The sequence below is a fragment of the Parasteatoda tepidariorum genome, chromosome 12, assembly GCF_982258835.1.
Source record: "Parasteatoda tepidariorum strain Cologne lab strain chromosome 12, Ptep-v5.0, whole genome shotgun sequence".
NCBI lineage: Eukaryota > Metazoa > Arthropoda > Arachnida > Araneae > Theridiidae > Parasteatoda > Parasteatoda tepidariorum.
Genome location: NC_141766.1, coordinates 54,410,527 through 54,432,284, shown reverse-complemented (window position 1 = coordinate 54,432,284; position 21,758 = coordinate 54,410,527). Strand labels below are relative to the sequence as shown.

Here is a 21,758-nt window from a genome sequence, read left to right as displayed (position 1 = left end):
AAGATCGATTATTAAATGTGTAGTATAGGAAGTTGTCATGTATATAATGGAAAGCTTGGGGAGATTTCTATATCATGATCTGTGGCAGAATTATCGACAAGTCTTGGAAACTAAGAAAAACATCACGGAAACTCCAAAGGTATAACTCGTAGCCACCCCCGGGCAAACATCTACATGTTTTTTTTTATTTTTAAAAATGCAAGTTTAAAATTTATTTAGCATCTTGGCAATTGTAGTTGGCAAGACAGATCACGATACAGAAATATCCCTGAAAGCTTAATACTCCAACACCACTTGAAGACTCTTTGTTGGAAAAATTATTCACTATTTATTGACTATCTCTCTGCCCGCCTAGATGGCTTTGCATCAGAATCATCATTTTCACAGAAGAAATTTTGGCCATTTAATGATCCTGACATTCCTTCACAAGCTCCTGAGCCCAATGTACTAAAATATTTCGAATTAAAAAAATAATGTGAAGGGAGTTATTTTCTATAATAACAGATGCTTCAATAATTAATCCATAGGAACTCATTTTATTCATGTTATTTATAACTAAAAAAGTGTCCAATAATTTGATTATAAAGTTATGTTAAGTTAATAATATAATATGTTATAAATGCTCTAGGGTCTTTCACATTTGAAATTGTGTGGCATAGTTTTTTTTTATATTCTTCATCATTCCATTTTTAAAATTATTTTCATAGCAAGTTTAACTGTATCCAGTCTGTCTCTTTTAGGTTTAAATTATTTCAATGAATAATTTTTTCTTTTATTTCCATTGATTTTGAATCTATTCACACGAAAAAATATTTGTTGTTGTGTGAATGAAACTTTTTGAAAAGTTAGTTAATTTTATTTGTATAGGCACTTACGTTTAACATAATTATTTTAGGAAAGAAATTCTGAGTTATATACTTGAATTTAAAAAAATATCTTTGCATTAACTTTTTAATGCCAAAACTACTTTGCAGCCAGTTTTAAAACCTAAGATGATTATTAGAATAAAAATGCAATATATGTTTTTTAATTTTTTTTTTTTGGTCCTGCTAGCTTAGAGACAACCACATTGCAAACTATTATTAGCTCTCTTAAGAATATGGAAGTAAACAATTAGTTAATTCTCAAAAATGCTGTAAGTAAACAAACATGTCTATTTGTCTACATAGTTTTTTTTTACACTTTTTCAAAAATATAAGACATTGAAAATTTAAGATTTAAATCAGAGTTTACCCGATTTAAGTCACAGCCTTTTTAAGGAAATCATTGATTAAATCAAATGATTGTTTTATAAAAAAAAAATCATTGATTTAAGTCAAAAATATTTTTTATTTAAAATTATTTTTTCTTAAGGTTTTGGTTAATAACTATTTATTAGCTGTCTATATAAAATAATTTGCTTTTTAATAAATATATTTCAATGATACCCCAATTTATTTTTGGGTTTGTTTAAAAACAAATACTTTAAAAACTTTTTAAACATGTAGTTTGTGTACGTGAAAAATGAAGAAAGATTTATTCTACCAAGAGTAACTTAAAATAATATTTTTTATATCTAAATTAATATTCATTTGATATCTAACTGACAAATTGGGTTTTAGTCTTTGCAAATTTATGAACGTGTTGAGTCTGAATAGAAACAACTATCATTTTTGCAGTAATTTGTTTGTTATAACTACTTAATTGTTTTAACCATTTTAGTTTAAAATTTTAAGTTCTGAAGTTAAAATATTGTTTTTAAGAAGTATTAAGCATTATCAATATATTTTATTGGAGTTTTGATTGGTTTTTTTTTTTTAAAAAAAAAAAAAATTCTGATTAAGTAAAAAAAATAATCTAAATTTTTGCCGAGCCTGATTTAAATGTAGTATGAGCAGTGTTGACAGTGCTAAATATTTTTTTATCATAGAACTTGTGTTCAGGTCTAATAGAGGAGAAAAAAAAAACTTTGATTCACCTTTTAAATTGAAAGTTTTGTGTCCTGAGGTAATGTATGTGTTCAAAAGACACAAAATATAGCTACATGTCATACTGAGTTTTATAATAATAATCCAAGTTCACAAAACTCTACATTACATGCTATGGTTTATTTTTAACATAATGGAATAGCTTTCAGTGTAAATAAAATGTCAAGTGACATTTTGTGAACACTATCATTTTTGGAACAATGTGTTGTCCATTGTTGGTTATAGTATACTAATTACTTTATGCTGCAAAAGTCTTTAAACAAGGTGGTTTTCTTTGAAATAAAAAGACGATGTGCAAATCGCTTCCTGTTGTTCTAGATATATTCATATATTCTTTGACTTTTCGTAATTTAACTGAAATGTCTCTTAACATTGTTTTTCCCAAAATATGGCAAACTATTGTTATTATTCAACACCAGCTTTTTTTTCTCTTCAATTTTTTTTGTTACGTATTTATAATTTGAAGTGGAAATAGATTTATTAACAAATAAAAGTTTCAGATTTTTTCAGTTATCATATTTTATTACTCATATATCAGTTTTGACACATTGTATTACACCCCTGAGTATAAGCATTTTATAAATAATATATAATAGTATTGTAATAATTTTGGTATAAAATTTACATTAATTCGTTTTGATCTATATGAGTTACAGATTCATAAAATAAATATATGATAAACTTATCTATAAGTAAGAAGCTTTTGATAAAATAATGTGCTTGTAAGCAAATTAATGTCTGTAAGTACACATTAGTTAGATCTTTCCAATGTTTTTTTTTTTAACCAAAACACAACAAATAATGAGATAATATAACGCACACCCTTTCTAAAACATGCCAATTCCTGTTACCAAGCGTGAAATATGTGCATTTAAAATATAAAAAGAGCAATTAAATCATAGCATATATATTTGCAATTAACAGAGAGGAGCAGCTCGGCATAAAATTTCATCAGCCATATTTGGATCCAACGGACCGAAAATGTTTCTGCTCGGAGTGTTTGCATCCAAAGAAGTAAAAAATTCTGTCACCAACTCTTTGAATCGTTCTAGAGATATTCCACCTCTTTTGCGATCATCACTCTAAAAGTTCAAAAACAAATTATTGATAACAAAATTAAATTGAATTTCACTGAAGAAGGTTCTTAATGAGTGCCATATTCTTAATGCTTTTGTTACGGAAAATTATGCAAGTTTGCAAGAAAATTATGCAAATTAAAATTATATTGAGAAATATCCTGTATGGGACAATTTAGAGCCACACTTGCCGAAAAATCTGTTCCATAATACGGTGCAAATTTTCTGCTACCTTCATTAAATTAAACCATGCATTCAATTTGAACCCTACTATTGTAATTAAGAAGTACAATTTAATAACTTAATTTAGAAACATATTAAGATTTCACACAGCAAAATTTCTAAAAATTTAAGAGTATGTGTAGAATATATATCTATATATATATTAAAAAAGAAAAAAAGCCAGGATAGACTCTTTGGTTGGGTCTGCGGCGTAATTACCACTACAAATATTAAATACAAATTCACTAGTATATAAGACATGTTAACTTGATTCTATCTTGAGGTACCTTTTGATAGCTGAAGGTTGACATAGTTTATAAATAAATCCCTTCATTGGTGACCTGTGGACGTGATATGAACTTGCTAACATGATGGATGGTCCACAATAAACAGTTGATTTGCTTAATATAAAAAAACTGCTCTAAGAAGAAGAAAAAAAGAAAGAAAAAAAAATCCGGTGAAGTAAATAAAGTCTCCCGGTTATAAGCAATATAGGAAGGGGAAAAAAATGAGCGAAATGCTATAAACAAAATAATGAAGGAAAAATATTAAAAAAAAATAAAAAATTATGAGTGAAATGCTATAAAAAAATGAAGAAAATATAATGAGCAAAATTAACTAAATATATTAACAGCATGAATCAACTAGTGGTAATCGTTTATCGAATTATATCACAGATAAAATTCTGGAAGGGGAGTAATGTGGCGTAACTACCACTACAAATATTAAATACGAATTCACTAGTATATAAGACATGTTAACTTGATTCTATCTTGAGGTAACTTTTGATAGCTGAAGGTTGACATAGTCTATAAATAAATCCCTTCAGGTCAATGATCGAACCCCACCTGCCGAAGATTCCCGTGTGCAAAATGGTGACTGGTGCACACTAAATCGGTCGGGGGCACAATGTCCTCCAAGTCCCCTTATTAAATCAATACCTCTAGGGGTACTGGATCTTGATTGATTGTGCTCTGGTTTAGGTAAAAATTACAATCTGCGGATGGAATGTATGAATGTATCCTTCCTGTAAAATGGGATGAGACGTTAGTATGTTGTCTCCGGTTTATCTCAGAGATGTTTCTTAGACCATTACCAATTTCTCATTGTGCACCTCTAGTGCGACGTGAGTAAAAAGTACAGTAAAAGGAAAGTTTTCTGTTTCTATTTAAATAAAAAATTACGTTTCTTAGATACATAAAAATTTTAAGTTTTATAATTCCATTAACTAATCAGAGGCATGATTAGATAAAAGTATTTAGCACTTTTGTTTTGCCAGTAAAAACAAGCGAATCATTCTCATTAAAATCTCTCGTCCTTAAAAAAGTCATAGCACACTCTGCTATTTTTTTACTCTTACTGCACTAATCTAATTTTAAGAATTTAACCTGTAAAAGTCTGAAAAAAAAATATTTAAAAGTATATTTGACTTGTTTATTTTATTCTGTCTGTAGTTACATTAAATATCTACATTGGTAAGATCTGCTGAATTAGCCTCATTCATCAATGGACGATACGCAAAGCCTGTTTGTTTGTAAGAAATGTTTTGTAAATATTTGCCTTAATTTTTTTGATATTCGAAACCAGGAAAGAGGTTCAATCAGTTCTGTTACCTCTTTGTGCGAGAGAGAAAAGAACCCTTCAAAACTGGTATTAGTTTATATTTGAAATAAAGTTGTGACAAATATTAATATTTTGGCTATATATATATATATATATATATATATATATATATATATATATATATATATATATATATATATATATATATACATACATACATACATACACACACACCAAAGAGCCATTACATTATGACCTACCTGCTAATAACATGTAGGACCACCTTTAGCCTACAAAACTGCTAGCACCCGCCGTGGCATCGATTCCACAAGGTGCTGATAGGTAGTCTGAGGTATCTGGTCCTGCAATTCCCTCACATTGCGAGGGGGTAGCGTGGCAGCACAAATTTGGTTTTCCAAGTTGGACCACAGATGCTTTATTGGATTAAGGTCAGGTGAATTTGGGGGCCAAGACATGACTTGAAAGTCACTGGAATGTTCCTCGACGATTTGACCCTTATGACATGGTGCATTATCCTGTTAGTAAACACCATCCCCCCCGCAGGAAAAATTGTTGCCATGAATGGGTGAACCTGGTGTGCAACTATGTTCAAGTAGCTTACAGACGTCAGGGATTGTTCTATAAGGATTATGTGTCCTAATGTGCCCCATGAAAACATTGTTCCTGGGCGAGAAACCATGAAAACCAGGGAGAGCCCATTGTTATAGATGGAGGGTGGTCATAATGTAATGGTTCTGCGGTGTATATATATATATATATCTATATATATTTAGAATTCTTGAAAAAAATCAGGAATAAAAATATACTCGATTGTGTATAGCTGTTAACATAGTGTTGGTGTACAATAAAAATTTTATATTTTTGGAAGAGGAATAGGTTGAAAAAAACCTGTTTCTATATCTTGTTAATCATTTGGCACTGTTTTTTTTAATATTTTAAAAACAATATGATAATTAAATAAAAATAATTTATTTAATTATCATAATTTGAATAAAAATAATTTATTTAATTATCATAGTTTAAATAAAAATAATTTATTAATAACTTTTTCTTAAAAGTACTTACACTCATCATTGAATCAAAAGCAGTATCAATTTCCTTGAGTTCAGTAACATAGCACCAAATTACAGAACCAAACCGATATTCATCTTTGTCCCACATCATGTCACCTGTGATAAAATACATTTAAATTTAAAAGATAACATAGGGGTGGTTTACAGTTTACTCCTTTAAATGACACCTTAAAAAGACACTATTCTGTGGAAGAAACCTTTCATCTGCGTAAGTAATTTAAGGTAATGAAAAAATTAGTTTATGTAGTTTCCAATATTGAAAAATAATTAAATATCAAAATGCAAAAGAAATATGGCTGGATTAATCAGTGGGGAAGTTATCCTTGTACTTTATTTGCATTTTGATATTTTGAAAGTATTTTTTTCAGAATTTGAAACTGCATGGTTCAATTTAAGATAAACTGTATTCACTTTTCTCTAAACGTTAAATTGCCAATGGAGGTGAAACAGAATTTGCCATAAAATGTTTGTCTTGCGGTATAGTGTCCTTTTAAGTACCACATTTAGTATAAAAAATTTTGAACATGCCTCTCCATTCTCATTTGCCCTTACTCTGCAATTTGAAATAAAATTAAATTTGCCGTAAACAAAGACTGAAATTTTACGTTGCTAAAAGTTTAAAATAATAATATAAAATCAGAAACTAATTATTATTTTTTAATTTTCGGAAAAAATTCAAATGCGAGGTTTTTTAAGTAAGCGCGTTTTGTTGTGCACACTAATATGTGACGCGTGCGTCGCAACGACAGATATTTGAAGATCAAGGGAGGGGGAAATGGTCAGTAGCGAGTATTCAACTGAAATCGTAACTATAAAAATATTCACAAATGTCGCAAGTATTATTTAAACCCCCTCAAAATTTCATAAGATTAAAAATTTTTGACGTGGAGAAAAAATAAAATTTTAAATCGGCTTGGTCAAGATCCGTTTTTTCATCGAAATAACTCTACAAGCAATCCCGTCGTTATCTTCATTATACTTTTCCTCGCTCTTCTGGTTTTTACGTCGTTGACTGGCGAAATTTTGAGTTTGTGACTACCAATGTTCAATTTCGTGGCCTTGAAATTTTGAACCCAATCCTGAAGACGAGAACTCCTGGATCAAGTATTGGGAGAATTTTGCCATTGTGAAGGATTATCTGATGGAACTAACCCGCATTTGCGTTGTATCCGAAGAAAAACCTCCCGCGGTAAGCCTGATGTCAAAGGAACTCTAACTCCTGATCCGCTACCACTGAGGATATTTTACTTCAGCATTGTAGTCGGTGCAAGTTGGGTGCGGAATTTGTATCAACCAGCCATCGTTGGCATTCGAGCCCGGGCACCTCATTCAGAGGCGAACGCTTCATCTCCTGAGCCTCCAGGACTCAAAATGTCTTGGCGTGCCAGGAGTTGGTCATTTGTTCAGATATCTATCTTAATAAATTATCATGATGGAAAGTCGCAAACAAGATTTTCAAGGAGTTTAGGCTAATATAGGAATTAAAATTGGAATAAAATAAACATTTGTTTAATATTTTAATAGATATTATTTAACAATAAAGTTACAAGAACCAATTTTTTACTCTAAAGTTATCGATAAATCCTAAGCAAAATACTATATACTGTAATATAGCATGTTTTATCATTCAAATTTACAAGTTTTATTTTTTTTTTTTAAAAATAATAGTCTGTAACTGCAAATACACTTTTCTGACTTAAATAATTTTTTCCTGATTTTCAGTTCAGAATATAAAAATGCTTTAAAGTTGTTTTGTTTTCCCAATTTATCATTTTTTTTAATAAATTGTATGTTATTAACGAATGATTTGAAAATTAAAATTCAATAATTTGTGAACAAAAACTTACAATTAAAAATTCCCGGGTTTATTTCATAAATTATGACTAATTTTATGATAGGGAATGTAAAAATGGAATCTATTATAAGCATCTATTGAGAAATATTTAATCATATATCTAAGAATAGTTTTGAGAATTCATTATCAACTGTGTTTGGTTATGAAAATAAGTATGATATTTTTTTTTTATTGTGAATACAATATGATTTCTTGTATAATACAACTTGAAATTTGTTACAATATTTTAGGAGTTCTTTACATAACTATAAGATTAAATTCTACTATACTCCTTTATGTAAAACATTAAAAGAATTTAGAGGTGTTTAAATTTTTTTTAAAAATTCTTTTAATTTATTTTTCTTTTCAATTTTTGCTTTTTTTACTTTCATTTATTTAAAAATTATTTCTTAAATGGGTTGGAAATGAATACTTTTCTTCATTCTAGATTGTAATAGTGAATTGCTTTTTTTTTCTTCTTCAAATTTCATTTTAGAAAAGAGATTCTTCTACTACGTTTGGAAGGGAACTTATTTCTTCCTGGGACTGTTTTTTCCATGGTGGCAAATAGTTGTTATCCCCGATATATTATATAAAGCAATTTCGTATATTCGAAAGGTGGGAACAATAATAACTACTAATTTTGCATTCTATAATTATGAACTACTTTTGTAATATATTTTTCTATTTAAATAAATGTAACTTTCTCATTAAACTTGAGGGCGTCAGATTACGGGGAAAACTTTTGGCATTGCATGATTTGGACTGCCTATTTCAAGTGTAAGAAAATAGAATGTTGTAACAAAACACTAGAAAATGCTTACATACTTGAAACATTATTTTAAAGATGGATAAATAAGTTTAAAGTACTTCTTCTTTCGAGGCACTTCAGTTTGTACATGCCAGGGCCGTCCCAAGTAGTCTACCACCAAGTCAAGCCATCTAATTGGTTGTCTTTTTATATTTCTCGTAGGATTAGTAAAAGTAAGCTTTTTTACTGGGTTTGTATTTTCAGATCGGAATAGATGTTCCAGACATTTAGTCTATTGCACTTTATGACTTTAAAAATATTAGGTTGCTTGTACTTTTGGTAAATTTCTGAATTAAACTATATGATCTCCAGCTATTATTCTGATGGACTGCACCAAATATTTTTCTTAAGATTTTTAGTTCAAAGGTTTATTTTCATATAATTTGGTTATTGTCCAGCATTACTGTCCATAAAGTAGAAAAAGTCGATTTAGTGTTTTATAGATGTTAAGTTTTATTTTTAAACTTAAAAATTGAGATTTCAGTTAGATTTTGAAGCCATGATGGAGCATCTACTTGAAAGGACGAGCTTGTTGTTTATTTCGACAATCAAATCATTGTTAGTAGTAATGATGTTTCCAGAATACCTGAACTGCGAATTTCTTTCAAAGGTCCAACTTTTCACAGTAAATGGCTGTGGATCGTGTATAAATCTCCTCGAATATTGTTTCATTTTTAAGCCTAATTTACCATCCTCAGCTTCTATTAAATTGAATGCCTCTGTGAGAAATTTTCTGGATCTACCAACTGAGGCAATGTCAAGGTTTGTAAAGTCTCTTGCTAGACGGTTCTTTTAGCTGTGACACGCTCTGGCAGCTTTTTCTACAGCCAAGTTGATCAGTAGACACAACAGATCATCAGCCTGTCGCAATCCTCTGTCCGTATAGAAGTTTTCAGAAAAGTCCAAGCTTTACTGCTACTTAAAGGCCGAGAAAGTCTGGTTGGCGGGGACTCACGTTTACGGAAATTCGAATCCAGAAGGCCGATAACTTCCCGTGTAGTAAATGGTTACTGGTGCACGTAAATCTGTCGGGTCACAAAATCATCCATGTTCCCATAACTATTCAATACCTCTGGATGTACTGAAGTGGAAATTGATCGTTCAGGTCAAAATTACGATCTGTGGAAGAATGAATAGATGTATGAATGGGTCCGCCCTATAGACGGGTGTGATGTATGAGTGTGGCAGAAGTCGAATTCTTGGCCATAGATGGCGCCAATGGAAAACAAGAACAATCTCATCCCCTATGCCTTAATGGCAGACGACAACGGCAAGAACCCTTACTTAAATGTATTTTCTGTTAAAGTAGCAGCTCCACTCCGTACGTTACTTTTTTTAGAAATGCATCATAACCCTAAATTGCTTTTTCTAAAACTCTTTCACTCAGTAAAATATAGCTTATTTATTGCTGCCATTTTTTAAGGATATTATAAAATAACCGTCCTATCGAAACTTTATGCACATATTTTATTTTAATCATTTCATACACACAAATATCGACTCTGACCCTTAGTATGTTGATAACATTTTTAATTTAAATTAAATAGATTATAAATAATTTAACTTGCGGTCTTGAGATAATGTTTTAGAGTACCTTTTCTGTGCACAATAGTATTACTGGATAAATTCGAGTTTAAATGTTATCACTCGTATTTCTATCTATGACATGAAATGCTAACTTACACTTCATTTAAGTTAAAAAATACGTGACCTTCGTTTTTTTTAAAAAAAAATTCTGCATGTCATTAAATTTCGTGGGCACGTTTGAGATCATTCAGAAGAGGGTGTTTTAGTCTGCGTAAACTATGTTATATTTTTGCTGTTTGAATTAATTTATAATAATTTTAAGATCATAAAAATTGAATGAATGTCAAGTTGAAAAAAAATTAATATTTTCGACATCTTTCTACCTTTAATCAAGGTTCTGAAGCAGCAAAAGCTGCTCGCGACATTTATGCCCTGTATTAAAGAGGGTGCCATAGCTGAAAGAACTGCTCATAATTGATACGCCAAGTTTATAATAAAAATTTTGACCTTGAAGACTGACCTCATTATGACCCTCCAGTTCCAATTGTAAACTAACTTTTGCACAAAAATTTGCTTCAAAAATAAATTAACTGCAGAGAAAAGGGAATCTTCCCACACTTTAAACTTTTAAAAATAGCAGAAACATGAGATGAAATGATAACTTACACTTTTTATCAACCATATGAAAAACTTCGATTGCCAAATTCTGGAGAAAGTCGGGCAATTCTTCGAAATGGCGTGTTCTACTTGTTAAGTCATACAGGAAATTAACCAAATCTTGAAAGTGAACTTTTCCATCCTGGGAAAAAGAGTTAATAAAATAATACGATATTTATAATACGAAGCGTTTGTTTTCAACGCCAATGTTATCTATTTATTAAAGTTTAAAAGGAAACATAAAAGGGAAAAAAAATCTAGCTACTTTCAAGTTTCAGAAAGTATTTAATTTGTTGACTATTATATATATAGATACCTTATTTCCTCCTAAATCATTACAAAGGCTCTCCCACATTTGTTTGCTGTGAGTCAAATATTTCCGATGAATATCCTCATTGTATTCACCACTGTTTTGCTGGAATGTTGTTCTCTATAGTTAAGAATAAAATGATAGTAAAATTAACAATATTTTTTTTAATAAATGAGCATAACACAACGCATATATTTTAATGGATATCATAACACAATAAATTGGATAACACAATACAATTTAATTGCTCTTTTATATACAGTAAAACCTATTTAAGTAGACCAAATGTGTACATTTCCTCAATAGTCAATTTAGATAAGTGAAAGTGATCAAGTTATAGGTGGTTGAATCATTATTATTTATCATTTCTTATTACTACCTTATTCTTATATATATCTTGCTATTCATGCTCTTTATATAGTTCTTATATGCTACCAACTGAAAAGATGAATGTAATTAAATTTTTTTACACGAATTTAAAATTTTATTTAGTAAATGCCCCATTTAACTTAAGAAATAAGATTCATTACAAAATGTTATGATATTAATTACATTTTATTATACAAATTTAATATATAACTGCTTAATTTAATTTAAAAAAACAAACTAACAAATATGCTTATTTTGCATAGCTGTTGTTTATTATAAACACATATGCAATTTTAACAGTCTAATCATTTCAACATTATGCAATATGTTCTTATTAACTTATTTGTTATAAAAGCTCTCTATAATTTCCCATATAGTTACATCATTACGACTAGCTTACCCCCAAATTCATCTCCCCCGACATCTGGAGTCCCTCAAAAGTTCTGGGAATTGTTGAAGGGGCTGCGGGCCTTCATGGCAAAGAGAGAGGGTGTGTATAGAGAGACTTTACAACTTTGCGCCGTCTTTAAAACTATTTATAAGAATCTTTCTTTTGACAAACTGATTGTTATTTCGGTGAAGATATAAATGCCTTCATGTTTTTCTACGATTCACGAATGGATGTAGATAGGTAAGTCACAACAACGAGCTGGAAAACATTCCTGAGGATTGCCCGAAAATATTCCATCACAATTTTAATCCTCTGCAGAGGAAATGGCACCTCCTCTTTGGTAGCCCAACGACTTGCGCGAAATCGAGAACTTAACGGTAGAACAGTTTGACGAGGACCGATACCGCGCACCCACGGTCCCTACACTGGCTGATCAAAGTAGTCACCAACCGGCTTACTGACCGCAGCCAGTGATGCTTGACTTCAGTTGTTCTACTGGGAACCGTGTCTTTAGGATCAGCCCACTGCTGTCTCACGAACGGATGAATTAACAGTTATAGTGAGAAACTTTTAATCAGGAACTTATAATAAATAATTGGATTATATAAGAGTGATGTAAATAAGTTTTGCAATTAACACGCCTATCTTGACAGTAACGCTGACTACGATTTAAACACGCCTACATCGATGGATGGTCTACATTGAACAGTTGACTTGCTTCTTGTGACTACGACATTGTCCCCCTTGCGCGGTTGCTACTCAACCACGATCACGCACAACGTCGGCCTACATACACTCGACTGCTAATGGAAACACAGGAGCAACCACGACCGTGAACTTGATACAGCTCTCACGACCAGCAAAGTACGGCGATCTTAATACAGCTCTCCCGGCTTCTCACAAAACAGCAATGAATCACTTAGTGGTATCCATTCATCGAATTCTATCACAGATATAATTCTGGTGGGGGGAGAACTGTAGTGTATCTACCACTACAAAACTCCAATTCACAAGTATATAAAACATGTTAACTTGTTTCTAAGGTGGGGTACCTCTTCATAGATGAAGGTTAACATTGTCGATATCTACTCTCCCCGCACAAATGGTCATCACGAATTTATTTAGATTCATCAATTTATTTCATTAAAAAAAAACTTGTGAAAGAAGTTTTGAAAACGGAAATTAATTCCATGTCCTTTTCCTAACACGCATTTTGAGCTGTGTCCATTTTCGCAAACACGCTTTTCAAACTGCGTCCATTTTCGCAAACACGCCGTTCGAACTGTTTCCATTTTCGTAAAAACGCATTTTGAGTAGTGTCCAGATTAAAAAACTCGCTGACGATATGATTAGGTCAAATTGACAGATTTCACTGGGATGAAAAATAGCACCAAAAATATCTGAAAAAGTTCAATCATTTTTCAATCTGACCCTGCTTCCCACGTGCTATCACAAACCCCCTCCCTTATTTTTGCTTTAAATTTAACTTCTATTGTAGTAATCTAATTTTAAGATTAAATTCAAAAAGGTGTAATTCTGTGTGAAGCAAAATTTACGTTTCAAATCCTTTTATAAAACTTTGGTAGCCCAACTCTTCGACCAAACTCAAAACTCTTCGAAGACATTTTTTTTCCAAATTTTTCTTTCCCCGAATTCAACTCTTATTTCAAATAAATTTTCTTTTTTATAAATTTTTTTATTTGCATTTTAAAAAAATTTTGAAAATTAGATTTTTATTGTCCTGCGTAAACATTGCTGTTACTCATCTCTTGTGAGCAAAAATAAGAAAATTACAAAAACTCCGCCCCGCTAGGTAATTATGTAATATATGAACGACCACCAAGTGCTGCACATTTCATTTATTTTATTTTTTCTCTAGGACAACCAATCCATATTGAATTCGCGGCTCTATCAATATTCAACTTCGTATTCCGGCATTTTTGAATTTAACACGGATGACAAGGCAACTCTTGGAGCAAGCATTGAGACAAACTCGCCTTCGTGAATGACATATTAATATATTTAAACTGCCTTTGCGTCACATGGAAAGGAAACCATGAAAACCTCCCATTATTAACCCTATTGCTAGGGGACTTTATGCCATGATTCGTGTATCAATAGGGATATTTTTCGTTGGCACTGTGGTCGGTGCATGCCTGGATCATTATGCGAATCAACCAGTTATTGTTGGGATTTGAAATAATAAGGAATAAGCATCATAAGGATCCAAATATAAATAGTTATATTATTAATATATTTTGTTAAACTGAAAACCAGCTTATCTTTAAAATGAATCTTAATAATGAAACATTTGTGCTACCAAAAGGTGAAAGAAAAAAAAAAGAACAGCCTTTTTAACCGCATCCTTTACCAATATTTTCGACGAAAAAAAGGAATGCAAAAAATCAACATATATTTTTAATTCATTAATAAATACAAGGAACTAAAACAAAACATAATGCACAAGTTTCAAGTTGAAATTTTAATTTTTTTTAAGAGTAAAAAACATTTAATTTACCATCAGTTTACTATCCCAAGCTATCTCGGGCAAATGAAAAAAGTTAAATATTAGTCTTTGTGTGATAGATTTTAAAAGAAGGGAGGGACAACACAAAGTGACACTCCGTTTTTTTTTTCTGTAACTTTTTTTTTTTTTTAACTCTTTTTTTTTCTATGTCAATTTAGCAACCATCCTATACAATCCACTGTGGGCCAGAAGACCATGATCCTTGGCCAAAAGTCAAAAATTAAATTTTCAGCTAAAACATGTGTAGGCAGTTTTAATATAGCCCAAATTAAGTATTCATAATCATTCCAAACATACTAGTTTTCATTTTGGACCGACGAGAGTACAATGTAATGAGAAATATGTTTAAAAAAATTTTTTAAATTTAACTTTTAAATTTTTATTTCAGAAATATGTATAGGAATTTCACCTTACTGTTACATTTTTATCAGAGTAATTAGTCTGAAATTATAGTACAATTTTTCAATTTGTTGGATTAGTTAATACTCTTGACAAACTTATAGTTTATATCGTATCATTTGACATTTTACAATGTTTGAATGACTTTCGAAACTTTGTTCCAAAAAGTTCCACGAGGTAATTGGCTGAACTTTTTTTTGTCGTCTTCTTTGATGTTTCTTCTTTCGAAAAAACCTGCCCCATTTTGCTCGTATTGCAAAGGTGGACTAAATATACCGAAAAACAAAAATTATGTTTTTTTTTTCATGTTTTCGCGTTATTTTGTAATTAATTCGCGTTATTTTGTAATATTATTTCGGAAATATAATTTGCTTTTCATTTTTAATATTAAATTACGAAAATTATTATATTTTCATAGCTATATTTAATTATTTAAACGCACTATATTATCATTTTTATTTTTGCTCGCCATATTTCAGACGCCATCTTGTTTTTTTTGGTATTTTTAGTGTATTTCAAAATTTCTGCTATGAATTCAATTTACCTGCACATAAAAACCCCTAAATAAATTCCTCCAAATTTTGAAACAAATTGCATGGAAATATTCATTTTGGCCACGAAACCTTGGATGCTGGCCCACTGCGCAATCGCACAAAACACGTGTGCTGTCCCACAATCCAACAGCAAAACTCCCAAACAAAACTTGGCTAACTTCAAATCACAGCAGATTATTATTTATTTAATATTATTGGCTTCAGGCCGAGTAAAAACGTGATAAAAGCAAAACGTATTGACAAATTCTGCTACCCCCCGAGTTTTCTCGTGATAATAAATATTTGCAATTTATGCATACCCGAATTAACTCGGGATAATCAGGGAAGCTCTTAAAAGAACGCTAGGCACGAATGAGTAAGAAAGAGGTAGATAGCAAAATATTTTTGATCATACCTTGTTTTGGATATAAATTTTTTTCATTGTGTTGATGCATATTTTTTAATTGGAAAACTGTACAGATATCTATTTTTTAATAGATTATTTAAAAGTAATATTTTTAGTACATAACTTATATACAACAAAAAATCATTTTAGGAAGAAAAAATTTAATTCCTAATAACCGCTTTTATTCGTTTTTGAAAAGGAAACATTATCCCTTTAAAAAGATGCAAATAACTTAAATACTTAATAAATAATTCCTCGACAATTAAATCATTGTAAACATTAGGCATTTAACTTATATTAATCATGTTTTTTTTTAAAAATTTGAAATTGAAAAATTAAAAAAAAATTTAAGAAATACATTACCTTGCTCATAACGAATTTTCTTTGAAATGTTTACTATAAAGCATAGAAATATAACTACATACCTGAAATTCCAGTTAAATAGGATATTGTGTTATCGCGGTGATTACTTTACTCTGTTCTAAATACTTACCATTGAGAACCACTTTATAAAAAATCAATAATTGCTTTCAATGTTTCAACTTAATTTTGAGATAAAAATTATGTAGGGAATTGCAAAACTAAACGTTAAAAATGTATCGCTAAGTACGAACGCATTTGAACTGGTATTACTTAAAATTATCCAAAACTAAGGCGTCAACGGCACCCTCTCTTTCAATCTCAGTTTCTTTCATATCACTTTGATCACGATTTTCATTTATGTCTTGTTTAATGCCTCAATTTTTATTCCTTTAAATATTTTACATTTTGCACGCTAATGTATAACTAATAAAACATTTTTTCAACTTATAATAATTGTAGCGAATTCTCCTTATGACTGTTAAACAAAATTTTGTTATATAAGTTATAACGATCCTATTACATAAAAGTATAAATTTTCTTTAATGTAAGTGTCTTAATAACTTATCGTAAGTGTCTTTATAACTTTATTGACTGTTGAAGAAAAAAAAAATGATTATTCAAAATATATAAAAAAATCTTATTACCAGAGCCATTAATCTATAGTCGTCCCATGAAATGTATCCATTTTTATCAGCATCTGAAACAAAAAATTTATTTAATTTAAGAAACTTACACTTTCATATATTACCAACTCATATGATTAGGGAAAAATGATATTTTTTTATTTTATTATAAAAACGTTAATTATATGTTTGATAGAAATAAGTAGTAATAAAATGTATTCTTCAGCTAGTCAATATGTAAACACACAACTTATCTTTCAAACTCTATTTATTTATCGCATTAATAAGAAATTATACTGTGCTTGAAACAGATTTTTAACGTTCATCAAGAACATTGTCAAAATCTGACGAATCAATATAGAGAAAGTTGGGATTATAAACATTAAAATCAGTGTGATTGGTGGATTTTTAATTCGTCTTCTTCGTTCATGATCAATCAGGTTTTAATAACGTTTATCTTTTTTCTAGTTTTAAATCTAAGTTTTTTATATATACCACTAACGTTGTATATCCATGCCCTTTGTTTTCTTATAAGGGTGCCATAAATATATACAGGATGTATCAAAATTCGACTGACAAATTCAGAGGGATGATAAAAGGGATTCAGAACGGAAAATAACGGCCCTTGAACACTTATTGAGCCAAGATTTGTGAATTAGCGATCCTTTTATGTCCTCCGTGTTCACCAGATCTCAATCTGCGTGACTTTTTCTTCGTAGTTGGCTTTAAACCTGAAACTAAGCGGTTTATTGCAAACGATTTTAAATAATTCGATAACACCTACTCACAACATTGTTCGAATATACCATAATGCAAATTCTTTCTCAACTTGTTAGTTAGTTTTGGTTCTCTCTTTACTTATCGCATTCCCACAATGTCTAACAAAATGTCTGTCTCCCTTATAACATGAAATATTCTATTGAGAAGGGAGTCACCCTCGGTGTCTAGGAGATGACGCCAGAAATCGTTCATGTTTCGGAATCCTCCTTTGATGGCCGCTAATATTGGAATTCTTCTTTTTGAGATGTTGTCTTTAGTTAATGTAATTGAATAAAAGTAATTTTATGCGAACTTCTTGCGATCCACCTAAACGTATGTCACATGCCAATTAGGGACACGCGTGTCATGTGTTCGGTCTGTACGACACCTGAGGGCAAACTGGAGGCTAGCGCGAATTCACTTCGGAAGGCAGCAAAAGTGCTTGCCATCTTCACGCACCCCCAGTAATCGTTTTTACGTCGTTGTAGACTGTGAAATGACGAAAACGGGCACCAATTCTAGCAATTCTTGTCATAATTAATTAAATAAATTTTTAGCAGGGTAGTAAGTTTGCTATTACTTTTGTAGTTGTCTTCCAGCGTGACATCGAAAACTTGCACTGGATCGTAACGTGGTTTGTGACCCCATGTTATGTTTTGCCCCTCCTTAGAAATCTTTTATCTCCCCTATGATTTTGTCTTTCGAATTTTGGAACACTCTGTATTAGCAGCATTAGGGGAGGTTTATATACAGAATATCTCATCTCGTATTAAGCATTAATAATCCTATAATGTACTACATTTTATTTTAATTATGTCTTTTTACGTAAAAAAAATTCCCAGGTTCAAAGTGAAGGAGTTTTTTTTTTTGTCTTCTTTTTTTTTTTTTTTTTTTTTTTTTTTTGTCTGCAAACCAAAATTTTTATTTGTAACTTTGAAAACTGTGATGGAAAGTAAAACATCAGTTCTTTAAAATTGGAATCTAATTTCATATTATTCAAACAATAGTGTTATTATATTTGTCGAATATTTACAGAAATTGCAATGGGAGTATATTTTAAACGTAATCAACCTAATTATATATGTATATAACACTAAGAGGCAAAAAGGAATAAAAGAAAAGCGATAATAACAAAGAAAATTATGAAAAATAATACATTTTATTTGCTGCACAAAAGCTGCAAATACATAGAACCCATAAACAAGGAAAGCAGAACATAAAGAAAAAAAAATTTTTTTTAAAGAGACGAAGAAACATTCCTAATATAAAAAATGTTCTTTAAAAATGAAAAAAAAAATATTTTTTTAAAAAAAGCCAGGAAAAAAAATAAGGAAATGATGTAATCTCGTCTTCAGCTCACACGATTATATCCCCAAAAAAGAGTGCTTTCTAATACTGTATAAATATAATCCAAGGAGGCAAACAAATCAAATGCGGCTCTGTATTTCAGTAAGAACGCTTCATAAAATGCTTCCCACTATCCTCCATTTTCGTTTTTATTTTCGTATTTTGTAATCTAGAAATTTTTTACAAGAATACTTAAAATTATTTAATCATTTTTGCAAGATACCGGTAAGTGAAAAAACATTTGGATTCGCTACTCACTTTATATGTTACAGTTCGTGTTCTTAAAGTTTTATTTTCAATTTTTTGCTTAATATGTTTTATTTTCCATTTTCTGCTTAATGTGTTTTATTTTATTTTCAATTTTTTTGGAACCCTTCACACAATTGTATTGATATATTTTGCTTTGGCTATACCAATACAATATTAGAAAGCACTCTCTTTTGCAGATATAATCGCGTGAGCTGAAAACGGGATCCATATTTTCCTGTCCGGCATTTGAAAAAAAAAATGTTAAATTTTTTTAAATTTTCAAATATTTTTAAAAAAAAAACTTTTTATTTATTAATATTTTGTCTTCTTCCCTTAAAAAAAAAAAAGTATTTTTTCCTTGCTTTCTTTGTATTTCTACTTTATTTTTATTTGTATTGATTACTGAAGGCTGTATTATTTAATTCACAATAAATAGTTTGATAAATAGAAGAAAGCATTTTTCTTAACATGCTTTAACCTCTTGCGACTCAAGCTTTAAATTATAACTTAAAATACGTCTTAAAAATATGTAGCTTAGAAGAAAGTTAACTTTTAAGTGCAATATGTTTTAATTATTAAATCATCCTAGTTAATTAACTTTTTTTAATTACTTTTGAATTTTTTCATAAAAATAATACATTTTAATTTTTATTGGTCACAAAACAAAACCTACTAGACTAAATAATTAGATTTTATGTAGACTAGAATCATTGCAATTAAAAAGTTCGACAAACTAACCCAATCATAATTTATAATTATTATAATAATTGTAAATGTAATTTGAAAAGACAATCGCTTGTTAAAAGCATACAAAGAAACACATTTAAAATATTATTTTTTGAGTGATATAATTTTAGTTTATTTTATAACCGTCGTTGAAGAACCGACCCAAATTTGAATTTACGGCTACCAATGTTCAACTCCCTAGTCTTATACTTTTGAACCTAATCAAAGACAAGGGAACTCCTGGATCAAGTATCGAGAGAAATTTTTCTTCCTGGAGAACTTTTTGATGAAACTCACTCTCACTTGCGTTACATGGAGAGGAAAACCACGAAAACTCCCATGGTAAGTCTGACAGCAAAGGAACTCTAAACCCATGATTCGTCTACTACTGAGGATATTTTTACATCACTGGAGTTGGTAAAAGCCGGGTGCGGAATTCGTATTGACCAGCCATCGCTGGGATTCGAACCCGGTTCACGTCATTGGGAGGCGAGCACTATATCCCCTGAACCGCCACCGCTCTGTGTGATTTAATTGTACTGAATGTTGTTCAATATACTGGTGTTAAGAGGATACATATAGGTTATGGTTTATGTAATTAATTGGTTAATATTAATTATCGCAGGTTACTATTAATTATAAACAAGTAAATCAGTTGAAGTGAATTATCTATCATAATTTATTATATTTACCTGTTATTATTAATAATTATCAATGAAGTTTGGTTAATTTAATAATTTATACAAAAATGCCTTGCAATTTTGATTTTTATTAAATACACGAAATTTCTTAATACAAAAAATATGTTAAAGAATATTATAGTTTTGTGTTCATCTAAAAAATATGAATGTTAAATTTTATATTATGTTAAGCTTTGTTAGAATATATTTTACTCAAATAAATGTATTAAAATCAGTCTAAGAGCTGTTTCGAATTTTATACAATTTATTAAATCTGTATTTATGGAACGATATTTAAATTTATAAGCTTTATTTAAATTTATGAATTTATGAACGATATATGAATTTATGAACTTTATTTAAATTTATGAATGATGTATAAATTTATGAAAATTATCATGAATTGGTACAGTGCAAATCTTGATTTGAAATTTATTATTTTGAACTAAAGCATAAGTAAAAATCCGTATTTCATGTATATTCTTAACTCTACTAATTTCGACAACTGCAGATTTATCATCGCATCAAATAAATATATAAATTTTACGTTAAAGTTTCAATTAATTATACCTAATAGATTACACTGACTAACGTCTGTGGAAATAATTAATAATTACCGGAGATTAATGCGTGTAATTTGTGGCATTTACCAAAAAGAGCGAGATTATTGTTTATAATAGCTGTTATTATTAATCATAACCATACTTATTATTTTAATCAAAACATAAAAGAAATCGACACATACCTAGTTTCTCACTGAAGAAAACCACGAGTCTTTTCTTGTAGTCCTCTTTGGTCATTTTTTACTTCTTTGAAAACTATTGGAAAATGGCTAGTTTATTAACTGAAGCAGCTCAGTCATGAGAATCTGTTAAAAGTCAGGTGCTTTTATTGGCAAGTGACTAGCGATTAGCATATTCAACGTCACAAAAGATTCGAATTACTTTCATGTTTAAAAGTCTTTTTTTCTTCTTATCTATATGATATTTCCTTTTTTCTTTACAGGAAGGAAGCTCTACAAAATATAATTCTTCAGAATCTTAAACACATTGAATTCTAACATCTTTTTAAATTTATGGTATAATTAAACAAAGTAGTAATTATATACAAAGCACATATACAAAGCACTTAAAAGTAACTAGAGCTTTTAGGGCAAAAAATTCACTCTTTAATGTGACACTGATTTCAGTGAATGACTTATTGGTTAAGTTTTTTTCTTTATAAAGGCTTTTATTTTTCACTTAAGAGTAAAATCAACTTTCAAAGATTAATATCTTTTTTTTTTACTTTGATAATTTTTTTTATTTCATTCATTTATTACTATT

The 21,758-nt window shown here is 30.0% G+C and overlaps 1 protein-coding gene across 1 annotated transcript; it reads right to left on the bottom strand.

Annotated features, from left to right (window-relative positions):
- Positions 1 to 2,468: 2,468 nt before the first annotated feature.
- LOC107444080 (sarcoplasmic calcium-binding protein) lies at positions 2,469 to 21,448 on the bottom strand. The gene is made up of 6 exons (XM_016058488.5): positions 21,179 to 21,448; positions 16,694 to 16,746; positions 11,068 to 11,181; positions 10,761 to 10,893; positions 5,915 to 6,018; positions 2,469 to 3,049 (listed from the first exon to the last, which is right to left on the bottom strand). Exons 1-6 carry the CDS (start codon positions 21,231 to 21,233, stop codon positions 2,885 to 2,887), a joined length of 624 nt encoding a protein of 207 aa, XP_015913974.1. The 5' UTR covers positions 21,234 to 21,448; the 3' UTR covers positions 2,469 to 2,884.
- Between the last annotated feature and the right edge of the window lie 310 nt (positions 21,449 to 21,758).

Coding starts and splice junctions, on each gene's coding strand:
- LOC107444080 (XM_016058488.5), bottom strand. CDS start 21,233: ATGACCAAAGAGGACTACAAGAAAAGACTCGTGGTTTTCTTCAGTGAG. Junction 6,019..10,760: donor TCATATGGTTGATAAAAAGT/GTAAGTTATCAT, acceptor ATTTTATCACAG/GTGACATGATGTGGGACAAA. Junction 3,050..5,914: donor CTTTTGATTCAATGATGAGT/GTAAGTACTTTT, acceptor TTGAACTTTTAG/AGTGATGATCGCAAAAGAGG.